The 16,684-nt window shown below is 36.9% G+C and overlaps 1 protein-coding gene across 1 annotated transcript in view; it reads right to left on the bottom strand.

Annotated features, from left to right (window-relative positions):
* inpp5a (inositol polyphosphate-5-phosphatase A) overlaps positions 1–16,684 on the bottom strand; it is a 150,578-nt gene that overhangs the window by 102,825 nt on the left and 31,069 nt on the right. Inside the window, exon 2 of the mRNA XM_083538441.1 lies at positions 8,643–8,684. Coding sequence (XP_083394567.1) covers positions 8,643–8,684 — 42 coding nt within the window. The remainder of the gene's footprint in view (positions 1–8,642; positions 8,685–16,684) is intronic.

The following is a 16,684-nucleotide window of genomic DNA, read 5'->3' as shown; positions in this document are numbered from 1 at the left end:
TTTATAAGTGTGCTGTGCACCTTCATGTAATGTAACCAGGGGCAAAATGCATGCCTTCATCTCTGATTAACTGCATTCAGGGACCATAGGCATCCAGTTTTGCAAAAGGTACTGATGAGGAAAAAAACTTCTTTTTACATTTCTTCCTGCACCTAACGTTCTGTATCTGAGCTGCGTACATAAGCTGAGCTAACGAGAAAATTTTATAACCAAAAAATACACTCGCTGCAAGATCATAGTTTAGAGATTCAGCAGTCACCTATGGTGTTCTCATCAACACAGAGAAAGAGAGTGTGAGAGAGAGAGAGAGAGAGAGAGAGAGAGAGAGAGAGAGAGAGAGAGAGAGAGAGAGAGAGAGAGAGAGAGAGAGAGAGAGAGAGACCAATTGTGAGATTTCCATGACGTCATGCTTGTGAAGCCTAGTAAGAGCAAGCCTTCCCTGATCTCTCTGTAGGGCACGCAGACACACACATACACACACACACACACACACACACACACACACACACACACACACAGTATTACTGCACACTTTCCAAATCTCATCACAGGTTTTTTATTTATTTATTTATGACCTAAACAAAGTGATTTGAATGGATTTTGCATTATGCAATGAACATTATAGTAACCTACAATTTACTCTACTGCTCCACATACACACTTTGATAGTTTAGAAAGATTTGTTAGCTATTCAACTCTCAGTTAGGAGACTAAAAACAGTGCTAACGTTAGCTATCAGAGTGGTTAATATGCTAGTGTTAGCTATTAGACTTGTAAAAAATGCTACTGTATACTCGACTAGGAAATATGCTAGCGTTAGCTATTAAACTGGTGAAAAAAATAGTGTAGGATATTAGACTGTGAAATATGATATGCTTTGAGAGGGGGGAAAAGGAAAAAAACACCAAAATTGTAGGCTGATTTTACTTAAATTTGTAATCTAGTGTACCAATATATATATATTTATTGCTAGCACTTTTGTATGTCACTCTGGACAAGGCGTCTGCAAATGCCGCAAATGTAAATGTAGATGTAGACTGGTAAATATGCTAGTGTTGGCTATTAGACTGGTAAATATGCTAGTGTTAGCTATTAGACTGGAAAATATGCTAGTGTTAGCTATTAGACTGGAAAATATGCTAGTGTTAGCTATTAGACTGGAAAATATGCTAGTGTTAGCTATTAGACTGGTAAATATGCTAGTGTTAGCTATTAGACTGGAAAATATGCTAGTGTTGGCTATTAGACTGGTAAATATGCTAGTGTTAGCTATTAGACTGGTAAATATGCTAGTGTTAGCTATTAGACTGGTAAATATGCTAGTGTTAGCTATTAGACTCGAAAATATGCTAGTGTTGGCTATTAGACTGGTAAAGACAAGCTATAAGTCCAAGCATCAGGAAAACAGTAAGGAATTGGAAAAGCAGAATCTATCAGTAGAGGCACAGCGGCTCCAGGAGCAAAACTGTATTTATTTTGTCTCGGGGCAGTTTTAGTGTGCATGCACGCATACACACACACACACACACACACACACACACACACACACACACACACACACACACACAGATGGTGGATGTGTCTGAGGACACTAAGCTACTTGATCCAAAGTAAACAAAAAGGTTTTCCATATTATCTAAACTAAAGTGACCGCACTGCCACATTTGTTGTGATGATTATCACTTTCATAATTACAGCCTTCTCAGTCATTTCTTTGTTTACATATCTCCATGTGTGCGAGTTTAGGAATAGCTGTCACTTAGTGTCCCTTGAGACAAAATACTTCTTAAAAAATAATTTAATCGGATTCAACCAACACGAACATGCACGTGCACACATATACAGAGAGATAAGAGCTGATAAAAAGAGATGCAGACTGACTCTAAACTCAATTCAACAGAAGCTGCGATAATTCCACTGAAGTGTTTCTCTCTCCCTCTCGCTCTCTCTTGTTAGAACCCAATCAATGTACATGTTTCCCAATAACAATAGAGAACGTTTTTATGGACTTACTGGCGTCTGTGAAAATACAATGTCTTTATAAGACCACATTTACCAAGCATTTATCTTGGATAATTACATGTAGTTGCCCTTTTAGTCAAAATAATCTATCACTACAGACTAAAATCTGGCTGTGTGAACAGCTCGTAACCCTTTTACATTCAGCTCATTGTCTTGTTCAATGTTTTTAAAAGAAGCGGCTTATTTCAGCGGTTAAAAAAGCAGACAATTTATACAGTCCTGACAACAGTAAACAGCCTGTCCCCACAAGCTACAGTTCTTAAGAGACACAGGTATATTTACACTGGTTTGTGTACTCTCTAGTGAATACGGCCAAGAACCACTGTCTTTAACAGGAAAAGGCTATAATATTGAAAGTTGCCAAACACTGACTTTTGTGCCTGTAGCTTTTTTGCTTTAATTAACACTCTTAATAAAAACAGAACTGACTATATGTATAATGGCAAAAGAAGCCTACATAAGCAGATGAACCCTTTACATACTTTTATCATTCTATTATCAGAGGCTTCTTGATGTGTTTTTAGCACAGAAATTTTGTTTTGTTTTGTTCTGGTTGTTAGTACAGCATCTGGCATACTGACTAGGGTTTTGCTTTGCAACTGGTAAGGAACAATGAGGCAGAAAACAGGAGCTCTGCATTGGTGAATTGACCTTTCCTTTGCTTAACAGTCAGATTAGCGCATGTCTATGGAAAAAAACAACATCTGACTTGCTCTAACAGTCTCAGAAAAACTGCTCCCAGATACCACTGCTTCTCTCACTTTTACACCATATTGTCCTTTCCTTGCAAAAGGCATTCGTTTTTCAAATGCATCTATATCTATTTAATATGAACACTAACCACATCTCTTTTACGTTGGAAGTGATGCTGTTTCGAAACCCAACAATCTGCAGGGTGCTCTAATACACCAATCATAGAAAGCGGTGTCTTAGATTGCATCATTAGGACATTAGGACCATTATAACACAGAGCAGCCCTGAGATAATGTACTGGAAATCTACTCATCTGATAGTATAGTTTTACTGAGAGTTCATTTAATACAACATTTGTATAGACATATTTAGATTTCCTAGTAAAAGCATATTAGCTTTTTATTACTATTAATCAGAATTGTCTCTGGTCCTTATATTTGATACAGGGTAGTGTTTTTATTAGGGATGCACCGAATATTCGGCCACCGGAAATATTCGCCCACCGGAAATTTTCGGCCGAAAATAGCCCAAAAGTGCATTTTCGGTTTCCGGCCGAAAGACTTTGATCACCGAAAAAACACGGCCGAAACAGTTTGTTGTGATGACGCAAACAGAAACCGCTGCCTGCACGTGCAATGTCTGAAGCAACATGTCTGCGGTGTGGACGTATTTCAGTATATCTGAGAAAGACCCACGGATAGCGATTTGCAAAACATGTAATGCCGAAATTTCAAGAGGGGGTGCGTCTGCAAAGACTTTCTTCACGTCGGGTTTAATTTATCACCTGAAATCCAAACATCCCGATCGCTATGCTGAATATGAGAGAAACGCGGCACAGAAAAGCAAAACCCTTCCGAGCATGCGCACTCCGTCTGTGGTGGACGTTTTTTAAAAGGCAAGGAAGTTTCCCAGTGATATTGTTGTATTGTTGTATCTTTAAGCAGTTGCACTTGTTCTGAATGCACTTTGTTTTTATGAAAGAACATATTTAATTTTACAACCTTTCAGCAGGCCAGAGGGCCTGTACATTATTATTTAATGTACACATGAGTGCATTTAAGTTAAACATTTAAGTTTGAATTTTAATTCATTTTATCCTGTGCATCAATGTGCTATAAATAAATATTTTCATAATTTGTAATTGATTTATTCTTTGAAACAAAAATTTTATTGCCCTGCTTTTAGTAAGATTAGTACACAGTCATAGCCATAAATGCAATGGTAATAATAATTGGCATAATTTCTTTCGTGTTTCGGTTTTCGGCCTTGCTTTCCTCTTTTTTCGTTTTCGGTTTCGGCCAAGAATTTTCATTTCGGTGCATTTCGGTGTTTTTATATCTGGATATAATATTTGTAACATATTCAATGTCTCTGTTTTTGTGTCTCTCACATACGGCATTGCGAATTACATCTCTTTTACAAAAACGGTATTCAAAAACAAAGTAAAAATGCAATTTGGAGCAACAATAGTAATAGATATTATAGCATTTCCTGGCAATATGATACAAACCACAGAAGAAAACTGATGAAAAATCTAAATTGTCCACAGCATGCTGAAAGTGCTTTCATTCAGTCACACAGTATTATGCCATATAGCAAATTTACAATGTATGAAAACCCACAATAAAATCAAACTGCAAAACACTAGGACACAGAACCACACAGTTATGTCAGAGTGATGTATTTAATTTCTGCTTTCAGAATAATCAGAATATTGTAGACTTAATTTAGTTTTGTCATGTGAGTGTTTGAGTCTATTGCTTTGCGCACAGTTCAACAAGTTTAACAAGCTGTGGCGATTTTTCCCTTGTTAAGCCAGTTAATAAGATCAGCTTAAAATTCAAAAACCAGTTTACACAGAGTGGAAACAAATTTCATTGTGTTTGACATGTAAATAATGTGGTGACTGAGGTTACCAGCCATAAACATGTTCCCTTTCATAACATGCAAATGCTCTGTTGCAGAAATCACCTGTGTCATTACTGAGCTTGGCACTCGAAAGATAAACCCCACTCATGCAGATACAGGCCTCTATTCAGCTTAGTATATCCATCAGCTATACAGCTCTGGGTCTGGAGTATGAATATAGTCAAATGCCGTTAGATTATTAGATACACCTTTCCATTTATGCTATTTCTTGGAAAAACCGAGAAGCTGACCAGATTAGGAATACACTGCAGTTCAGTTCTGAGGCAGAGTAACATAAACTAAGCCTGATGCACTCAACCGCACACACATATATGACCATACTACCGCCATGTTAGTGTCACTGTTACATCTGTGATATCTGCTCAGTGGTGGTCTCACTTACTGGTCATACATGATGCTACATTTAAATGATAATCTGGCACCACTGTGAGGGCAGAAGAGAAAGAAAAGGTTTCCAGGAACAGCTTTAACACTAGAGCAAATTAGAGCTAACCACTGTGTAGCTCCATTGAGGGCTGTGAATCTGCTTTCACACCTTTTTCACAAACATGGTTTAATGCAGATGTGAAGCAGCAAAAAAGATCAAGAAAACCTGCTTTACCTGTTGTCTTAAAGCCTACACTTAAACACCATTTTCTGGTATAAAGTACAAATAAACTAAACATTTAAGTATAGCATGATAAAAAAAAATATATACAGTGGGTACGGAAAGTATTCAGACCCCGTTAAATTTTTCACTCTTTGTTATATTGCAGCCATTTGCTAAAATCATTTAAGTTCATTTCTTTTCCTCATGAATGTACACATAGCACCCCATACTGACAGAAAAACACAGAATTGTTGACCTTTTTGCAGATTTATTAAAAAAGAAAAACTGAAATATCACATGGTCCTAAGTATTCAGACCCTTTGCTGTGACACTCATATATTTAACTTAGGTGCTCTCCATTTCTTCTGATCATCCTTGAGATGGTTCTAAACCTTCATTTGAGTCCAGAAATTTTTGATTATACTGATTGGACTTGATTAGGAAAGCCACACACCTGTTTATATAAGACCTTACAGATCACAATGCATGTCAGAGCAAATGAGAATCATTAAGGTCAAAGGAACTGCCTGAAGAGCTCAGAGACAGAATTGTGGCAAGGCACAGATCTGGCTAAGGTTCCAAAAATTTTTTTGCTGCACTTAAGGTTCCTAAGAGCACAGTGGCCTCCATAATCCTCAAATGGAAGACGTTTGGGACGACCAGAACCATTCCTAGAGCTGGCCGACCGGCCAAACTGAGCTATCGGGGGAGAAGAGCCTTGGTGAGAGAGGTAAAGAAGAACCCAAAGATCACTGTGGCTGAGCTCCAGAGATGCAGTCGGGAGATGGGAGAAAGTTGTAGAAAGTCAACCATCACTGCAGCCCTTCACCAGTGGGGCTTTATAGCAGAGTGGCCCGACGAAAGCCTCTCCTCAGTGCAGGACACATGGAAAACCCGCATGGAGTTCTCCAAGATGGTGAGAAATAAGATTCTTTGGTCTGATGAGACCAAGATAGAACTTTTTGGCCTTAATTCTAAGCGGTATGTGTGGAGAAAACCAGGCACTGCTCATCACCTGTCCAGTACAGTCTCAACAATGAAGCATGGTGGTGGCAGCATCATGCTGTGGGGGTGTTTTTCAGCTGCAGGGACAGGACGACTGGTTGCAATCAAGGGAAAGATGAATGCGGCCAAGCACAGGGATATCCTGGACGAAAACCTTCTCCAGAGTGCTTTGGACCTCAGACTGGGCTGAAGGTTTACCTTCCAACAAGACAATGACCCTAAGCACACAGCTAAAATAACGATGGAGTGGCTTCACAACAACTCCGTGACTGTTCTTGAATGGCCCAGCCAAAGCAATGACTTAAACCCAATTGAGCATCTCTGAAAAGACCTAAAAATAGCTGTCCACCAACGTTTACCGTCCAACTTGACAGAACTGAATAGGATCTGCAAGGAGGAATGGCAGAGGATCCCTGAATCCAGGTGTGAAAAACTTGTGGCAGCCTTCCCAAAAAGACTCCTGGCTGTATTAGATCAAAAGGGTGCTTCTACTAAATACTGAGCAAAGGGTCTGAATACTTAGGACCATGTGATATTTTAGTTTTTTTTTTTTTATAAATCTGCAACAGTGTCAACAATTCTGTGTTTTTCTGTCAATATAGGGTGCTGTGTGTACATTAATGAGGAAAAAAAATGAACTTAAATGATTTTAGCAAATGGCTGCAAAATAAAAAAGAGTGAAAAATTTAAGGGGGTCTGAATACTTTCTGTACCCACTGTATATGCTGGCTTCATGTTGGTTGTGTTTAAATGGCCCTTTTGTCAGATTATAGAAAATTCCCAATGCCTATTCATTTTGCCCCATCCCTGTCTAAAATTTGGTCAGTACACAAGGCAGCAATAGAATCCCGCTATGAGCAAAAAATATATATATATATTGAAATTTTTTTTTTTTTTTATAAAATTTTTTTTGAGGGGGTTTAAAAGCTACTGCTACTGTACTCATGACCATGCCCATAAAATCGTTAATTTAGAGTTAATAACGTTACAACTTGGCTTTCAAGCAGTTGAACAGACTATCTTTTACCTAGTAATGCAAATAATGCTAACATGCAAATACTGGATCTTGGAACTGTTCAGCATATAAGCAACTAAACAAAGAATAGGACAGTGTTTATATATGTGAACATCCTCATAAATCAGGATGAGCTGATTTATCAATTTTTGTAAAGTTGTGCATCTTAAAGTGAAGTAATAACTGTCCTTGCTACTGCTAACTCTAATAAAACACTAGTTGAACCAATGTAAGATTTGGAGGTGGAGTTTTATGTTCATTTGTGAAAACCGAAGGTGGGGTGGTCTCAAGGGGAAAAAAAACTCTCTCAATTCCACCTGTTAGAGGCCTAATCTCGCCAACATTTGACAAATCTTTCCTTATGCACCCTCAAACTAAATAATTAGCTGCTGCTGTTTCAAATGGTAAACAGTTAACATGAGGTGGCTCAGCGTTTAAGATGTTGGACTTTAGAAGGCTGTGAGCTCAAATCCCAAGCTAAACTCTACTGGACCCCTGATATATTATTATATAATATAATATGACAAAAACAACAATAATAATAATAATTTTACATGGTCAACTCTTAAAATAATAAAAAAATACCAAAAAATAATTGTATTTAATATTTAATTGTCATGGTATGGAATAATGTCAGCCTCATTTTACATGTCAACCCAAAAGCACTCTATGAGTAGCAGGTTAGAAAAACAATTATACTTTTCTTTAATCAAATGTAGATTATTTGAATCAGATCATCCTGTTACACTTATACACAACTCTCTTTTGCAACCAACTTCCCCCCAGCAGGCAATGGAAAAAGTTGTGGTTTTTCAAACGCTTGCTGCCAGATCAAAGGCGGTATGTGTGCATGTGTGTGGAGAAGAGAGAGAGAGAGAGAGAGAGAGAGAGAGAGAGAGAGAGAGAGAGAGAAAGAGAGCGCGCAAGAGAGAGAGAGAGAGAGAGAGAGAGAGAGAGAGAAAGAGAGAGAGAGAGAGAGAGAGAGAGAGAGAGAGAGAGAGAGAGAGAGAGAGAGAGAGAGAGAGTGTGTGTGTGTGAGAGGACCTGCAAAATGCATTTAGTACCCATGTCTGAACAATATGAGTGAACTGAAGCAGCTGTCTGTGCGATCTGAAAACAGACACACTTTTGGCTGCATTCTGATACACAAAAAAAAACAAAAAACAACTCTCACTCGTATTTGAGCTCTTTGTCTCTCAGGCCCCTACTACAATGATCGGCATGAGTTTAGCACTTCAACCTATGGTGTCATACGTGTGCACAGCTTGACTGCAGTCAGCTTAGGCTACTAGGCTGTAGAGGTCATGGCCTTGTTCCATTACTCAGTTTAGTGGCCTGCAGGTACTCAGCTCCTTAGAAGGTCTGTAGAAGAGCAACGCCCACGCTTACCTGATAGAACTCCCGCAGCCATGTCTTCTGAAGGTTTTCGGGCTGGAAAGGGAACAGGAAAGAGAGAACAATGAGACACTGAAATTATAAATGTTAGGTTACTTAGCAGTGCTGCATCAGATCTCGGGTATACACCGACACATGGCAGGTAGAATGAATTTAACTAAGAACAAACAGAAACATGCAACACTCTCAGTCAAGATCATGTTTACCTTCAACCTGACAAACACTTTGTCCAGCATGAATATAGAGTCCATGTTAATGGATCATGGTTATGAAGAGAAAACTTCTGATTCCTGCTAGGAGTGTGTACATGTGTGTAAAAATACACTACACTAGATTAACAGGGTCAGGGAACTCCGAATAACGCAGGTCATTCAGGAGTCATGTTTTAAATCAATTAACAGTCTAGTCAGCTAATTAAGTCGCCTGTTTGAGTTGATACAATAGTTAAATACAAATTAAACTGTATAAAAGTCTATTGTTTACATTGTGGCATACACCAAGGCTGGCAATTAGCCAAAATACAATACAATATCACATTTAAATTTTTGTTTTCCTTCTTATTTTTTTACATTTGTTCATCTTTTTTAATATGTTAAATGAACTGTGAAATAATGATATCACTAAAAAACTACACTCTCGATAATGTTTTATATCTCTCTCTCTCTCTCTCTCTCTCGCTCTCTTGCTCTCTTGCTCTCTCGCTCTCTCGCTCTCTCTCTTTTAAGCTAAATCTGTTGCAGGTTGATCTGTATAAAAAAATCTGACAATCAAAAACAGTGTTTCTTAAACCAGACCATAGAGAAAAGAAAATTGTCCAAATTTTTGGCCTGTGGAAATTGAGAGAATGCAAAAATGTAGCCTTGACAGCTGCTTTGAGAACCACTGATCATAAGAACCCTTACTGAACCCTCGATGAATCTTTCCTTGTTTAAGAGTTCATCATATCGTCCAAGTTCTGCTCATGATTACTCGTGAGTCTGTAGCAAGGGCTTAAGACAGCACTTCGACTTAAATTCTTAGTGGGAGAGTTGTGCAACATTGCTCAGGATTTTCCAATTAAAAAAAAATAATAATAAAGATTTCATCATGGAAAGTCCAGCATTTCCAATATTTTAGATTTAGGGAAACAAGGGCAGGCGTACAATCAACTGTGCAGTCTTGTTGAAAACAGCAATCGCAAACCCTCCAATTTGTAAAAATTGTGTTGTACAAATTTTGATTTTTGTGCATATTCTATTACAACTAAATTTTAAAACTGTTCACTGTTTTAACTTAATCCAAAACAAACCTGTACTTATTTCAGAAGTAGCCTAATGCACCTCCAGCTTAGTGAGTCTAAAAAATCTCTTTCTACACTCGATTCAGAACTCTGATTTGATCCAGAAAAATATTCCCATGTGCAAAGGAACTGCAGTTTGTGTAGTAAATATGTTGAAAGAGGGAAAAAGTAACAGAAGGGAAGACAATACAATTCCCTGGGGTGCCTGAACAGCGCCTTTCTCACTCTTTCTCTTTCTCTGTCCCTTTCAAACACACACACACACACACACACACACACACACAAGATTGCACAGCTATATAAGGACATGAAAACTCAACCTTGTTATTAGTCAGGGTCCGAAAGACGGAGTGTGTGAGAGTTAAAATTGGGTACACTAAATATGGACAGAAAGACTACAGATACAAATGCCACTTGTGTTCCTCCTGGATATATGTGCAACATGTTTGTGTCAGTGTAAAAAGAACCTGGATACACATCTGGATTCACTGAATGCACAGCTCAGCATTTCAAGACAAAATAAAATAATGTTAAATCACAGAATGCTTTCTACAACTCTCTCAGCACAGCGATTGTGTTTCAAAATTAGAAACATGGTGCAAGGTTTTCCCAAACCCTGGACTATCAACTAGCCGCCCACTCGCGCAACACTACAAGAACTTTCACTTCTTCCCAGGATATGGGTCTCATACTGATCCTTGTCTGTAGTTACCAGCCCACAGGGTTTTCAAAAAAACTATAGCTATGTTGCACAATACACTCAGATGAGTGTGAGCCATCCAATTACACTGAATCGGAAAAATCGTTGTGGTTTGCCAAGACTTTTTTCAGGATGACAAACGTTAGGCTTTTGTTCACCCACTCATTGCTTGAGTTTTAATATCTGGAAATATTGTAGTGTAACGTATGCATACATATTCTATACTTTGTCTTTTTTCTAAATTGAAGTTTTGATTTGCAGGTGATGTACTCACTTATTCACAAATAAAAATTCCTCTAAATAAAGGACACACTCAGTAAAAAGTAGAGACATCTAAAAGCAAGTCGTCTGTCAAATGGAACTTTTAAACATCTTTAAAGTAAATTTCAATAAATCCAGAGACTGCAAAAGCACCATCTACTCTACACAAATAATATTGTGCATAACCTTAACAGCAAACTTAAATGAACAATAATTTATAAAAGTTAACACCAAAGATTTTTACATTATACGTAAGATCACCTGCTTTCAATTGAGGTTCCCCCAACAATGAAGGTCCTAAACTAACAATAAGAAACATATTTCCATCTTTATTAGGGATGAACAGTAATCTCAATTCATTTCGATTTACACTTCATTTACTCTGACCATCCCCGACCACGATACAATAAAAACTGAGAGTGACCTGTAGCAGGAGAGTATCATGAAGAGAAAAAGAAGCATTTTTTTTTTTTTTTCGGCACCTATATTACAGATCATTTAAATCATTTTCATCACATGTTCCAGCTTGTTAGGAAGCTGGAGTCAGAGCACAAAGTGTATAATGAAAGGCTTATATTGTGTACTGCACATTAAATACACTACAGAGAACAATGACTGAATGCATACAATAAATAAATTGGGAGAGTGAGTCATTGTGAAATGCACTCTCCCTCTCAGTCAATCACCAGTGACATTATGCACAGAGCACGTTATTCAATAGACCAAGCTGCTTATTAGATGTCGTCGTCTTCTTCTTCTTCTTTCGGCTTCTCCTATTAGGGGTCGCCACAGCGGATCATCTCCACACCCACCTGTCCTCTACATCTGCCTATTTCAAACCAACTACCTGCAAGTCTTCCATCACCACATCCATAAACCTCCTCCTTGGCCTTCCTCTTTTCCTCCTTCCTGGTGGCTCCATCCTCAGCATTCTCAACCATCTTAATCTCGCCTCCCTCACCTTGTCTCCAAAACACCCTACATGCGCTGTCCCTCTAATAAACTCATTTCTAATCCTGTCCATTGTCATCACTCCCAACAAAAAACCTCAACATCTTCAGCTCTGCTACCTCCAGCTCCACCTCCTGTCTTTTACTCAATGGCACTGTCTTTAAACCATAAAACATGGCAGGTCTTACCAGTCCTATAAACTTTCCCTTTCACTCTTAAAGATACTCTTCTATCACAAATCACTCCTAAGCTGCTTATTAGATGTAAGAGGCAGAAAAAAGGTTTGTAAACTAAGTAGAGTTTGTAGTCATCTGTATACAGTGAATCCCATGGAAATTAGAAGTTCCAACTTAGTTGGCGGCTTTACAATTACATTTAATTTTTTTATTTCTGTTAAAAAAAAAAAAAAAAAAAAACAGAAAAAGATACAGAACTCCATGTTAATTAGTACTCAGTAGTCGCCTGGATGCTCGAGTTTTAGCATAGTAATATTGAAGAAGACATTTAATTACAGCCATCTCACTCAAAGTGAAAAAGGTGTGAATTTTAGAAAGTGTTTGGAGATGCTCCTGCTTCTAAATATTGCATCTATTTCAACAGTAATCTACCTCCACACAACCAGTATCATTACCATTAAGTGTACGCTGAAAATGTGAAAAAATGTTTGTGTGCTAAATAATGTCTGTTTCTAAAATGTTGTACAAATACGCTAATTAACCACATAACATTCAAGTCTTACACAGTCCCATTAATCTTGACTGAAATCTTTATTAAATTGCTTGACATGTGGGGAAAAAAATACCTGAAACAACAGCCTCAAACAAAATGCAAATATACCTCAATTAATAAACTGGCGTAATAACTACCAATATTTAAAAACACTTTTATAGCGATCCTTAAATGCACTTAGATATTTTCGATACAATAACTGTCCCTGTACGCTCTTAATAGTCAAGCTGCCAAGAAGAACCAAAAGGTTTTTGCAGCAATGAAATAGAAGAACCAAACGTTCTTTTGGAAACCCAAATAACTGTATAGGAAATGGTTCTTAAAAGAAGAAAGGCATAAATCATCTTTTCTGGTACTAAAGAGAACTCTTTTCTTTTTATGATCCAGTGCATACTTTAAAGCAAGAACCCAAATATAATTAACATTAGCAATAAATGGTCAAGTTTTGTAAATGAAATATTTTGCACTTAAAAAAAAATGTGTTAACATTAAAAACTGGTTGATTAAATTGTCACTCTGTTTCAACCTTTTTAGTCAAATGAAATAAACTGCTTTAAAAAATATATATGATCTGAGATTACACTGGTCTACAAATTTTGGGAAATTATCGACAGAGATACAAGTTTTTGATTAGATGAATTAGAAAACAGGTGATAAAGGTGCTGGTTGGCTAAAGTTTCCAAGATATTTCATGATAAAGATTTATAATTATCTATACACAGGTGAGTATATTTGACTACAAGGTAAGGGGGTGTCTGATGAACATGATACCTCGTAACGTCTCTGCAAAGCACGGTAAAATACTGAAAATGGCACCACATCAAAGTTTATACATGTATCTTCACTTCATAGTAATATATTGTAAAGTCATGTATTGTAAATGATTGTTCTTTTATTGCAGAGTACATTTGCTTTGGCCAGATCTACGCATCATAGTTACATTTAGTGGCTTGTGAAAGTGTCATTGCCGAACATTTCCAAGAAACAGTCACGTGATATTTTCCTTCAGAAACCAAGATGCCTCGAAACTGTGTAAACAACGCACATTTGCTACATTTGTTGAGAGTTTACATTTGCATCTCATTAGTGCAGTATGACGGCAGTGGTAAAAAATTCCCTGTGTATTTTGTATGCAAAATAGGGTATCAGGGCAAAAGTTTGGCCACTCATTATTGTTGCATTACACGTGCAAATTATCTGCGTAATTGGCTAACTTCTTACACTCGGATTTAGACTATTTCCGTTTGAACTGTGGGGCAATGAGTGATGAGAATGGGGAGAGATTCCACTGGGATATCGCAGGTGAGGAGAGAAGATACCAAGGAAAATAGAGTCTATCCATGCTTGCCAATTACTGCTGCAATCTCTCCAGGGATGATCCTATTGCAGCTCACAAGAGACAAGCTGAAAAACGCTGTTTAGATACCGAATAAAGATGGAACCTTCTCGTTTAATCTGATGTTAAAGCTTGTATTCTGTGATTATCTGATTCACATTAGATTTCATAAGCTTTATTACTGTAATTTTAAGATCGTATCTTAAAAGTTTGGGAAGCTACACAGCAATGGGACTAACCCACCCAAATTCAGCCAGTTTTTCATGGAAAAAAGCATGAAAATATTACATAAATAAAATCACTAAATTAATGGAAAGTTAGGTTAATGGTTTTCATAAAAAGCTAAAAAAAAAAAAAAACATTTATAAGGATTTGTGTGGCACCACTCAATGCTATTACACATTCTGAAGAAAAGAGCATAATCCCACCCCCTTTCTAATTTAGAATTATTTTAAAGCAATTCAGACCTAAAGCTGTATCTTGGAAAATAATCTCCCTTTATTAGTGATGAAATCCTGGTAGAATTTAGCTACTTTCATTTCCAAGGCTTTCTCCTTCCAGACCAGTGTTACTGAATGTAAAAATAAAATAAAATAAAAAATAATAAACATTTAAATAAAAACACTTCCACTACAAATAAGCTTTTGTACAATGGAAAGGTTCCACTGAAATGAAAGGGACCATACACCTTCACAAAAAATCATTTAAAAAAAAAGCTAAATTAATGAAAGTTTGTGTGTTTATATTTCAAAAATGGTTTCTTCTATTAAAAAATAAAAATACACAAAAGCACCACAGTGATGTCGCTAAACGAAAATTGTACTGTGGCACGAAAACGCTTCAGTTCATATACTGACTATACTGTATGTATGCATTCATTGTTGCATATTGTCAAAAGAAGCAGCTGCCTTGCAGTTATATTGACTGTCTTGCTTGACTCTTGAATATGTCAGCTTTATGCATAGCATGACTGACTGCTTTAGATTTTTAGCACTACTGAGTCAGGCCTTATGTTGTGGCTTTATGTATCTGGTTTCAGGGTGTGTGTAAGTGTGTTTAGCTGTGGCAGTGTCTAGCTTTTACTTGCAGCTGGTCAGTTAGTGGACAAAAAAAAAAAATTATGCAGCACTTCTATCTCCTACAGTTCTGTATTTAGATTCTATTTCTCCAGATGAATAAATATAAATGCAAATGTGAAGTAAAAGCACTAATATGTACATTCAAAAAACAGTTGCAGCATTTCAGTGCTGAAGAGCAGTTACCTTGAGCAGCTGTGAATACAGGGTCGCTCTCCTCACCACAGAGTGCCTCTCTACAGAGAATGAGTGCCGAAGTAGGCCTTACTTCCTCTGGGGTTTCCTCCAAATTGAGGTCTGCACCTTCTCTCTTTTAAGCAACAGTTAATTTGCTGCTAATTAGAGACGGGTCTCCGGTGAAGGAAGGCTAAAAATACCTCTGTAACTCACTGAGGTCTCTCTTAATTACTTGGCCAATTGTCACTCTTCTCATTCTTTTTGACCTGGTTCATTTTTTACTGAAATCCAACTTAAATATCTGCTGCATGTTTTTTTTAAAAAGAACTATACTCAAAGTTTTTTTTTTATACTTTTTAACAAATACCATATGGACACCGAAACAACCCTGAAATTAAGCCAAATATATGTTTTTTTTATTATTATTTATATTAGACCAGAAATGTACATAGAAGTCCTGTCATTAGCTTGTAATAGTCCTGAGAGTTGCATGCTGTCTTATACATGATGGCAAAGAGCTCTCTTTTCATCGATGGACACCAAATACTAGTGGTGCATTTCGATTACAATTGATTTTCTGTGCTTTAAATCAAATAATATTGAATATTGATCTCGAGTGATTTGCTATAGAGCACTGACCTCAACCCTATTGAACATCTATGGGCTAGATTGGAATGATGACTGCACACTGGAGCACCCACACTGACTTGTAAGATATCCAGTGGAATATCTTACAAGAAAAAGTTAATATAACAGCAAATGGGGACTTAATGTGGACTGGGATGTTCAAAAAACTATTTTTGTATTTTTTTTGTTGTATTATAATTTTTTTTAATAAAAAAATATAATGGTACATTGTCGGTATATGGGACATTTGGTTGCAAATATTTCATCAAAACTCAACACAACAGTATAAGATCTATAAAAAAGTATAAAAACCTTTTTTTTTTAATTGCTAAACATTTGTTTCACAGATGCGCCAAGTCTGGCACCGAAAATCCGCCATGCTGCACACATCTGCTAAATAAAACCATCTGTGTGGAAACATAGAAAAAGTTCTGTTTGGTGTCCCGATGATTTACGTAATTTAAAACTCCATAATTACTTTAAAACATTTACAAGTATATTTTGTCTTCATGCCTAATGTTGAGTCTGGTTCCACTAATAATAAATGCACATTTGCATAAAGCATCCATATTTGTCCACGTTCATGTCAGAGTATTGAAAACTTGAAAAGTATTAAATAAAGGTACATTTAGAACAGATAGAAATGTTCAATTAAATTAGAAACAATCACGAGTTAACAATTACGCGTATATATTATATATATATATTATATATATATATATATTATATATATAGATAGATAGATAGATAGATAGATAGATAGATAGATAGATAGATAGATAGATAGATAGATAGATAGATAGATAGACAGACAGACAGACAGACAGACAGACAGACAGACAGACAGACAGACAGACAGACAGACAGACAGACAGACAGACAGATAGATAGATAGATAGA

Source organism: Silurus aristotelis (assembly GCF_946808225.1).
Source record: "Silurus aristotelis genome assembly, chromosome: 4".
In the NCBI taxonomy this organism is placed as follows: Eukaryota; Metazoa; Chordata; class Actinopteri; order Siluriformes; family Siluridae; genus Silurus; species Silurus aristotelis.
Note: the sequence above shows the minus strand (reverse complement) of the source record. Positions and strands in the feature narration are given on the sequence as shown.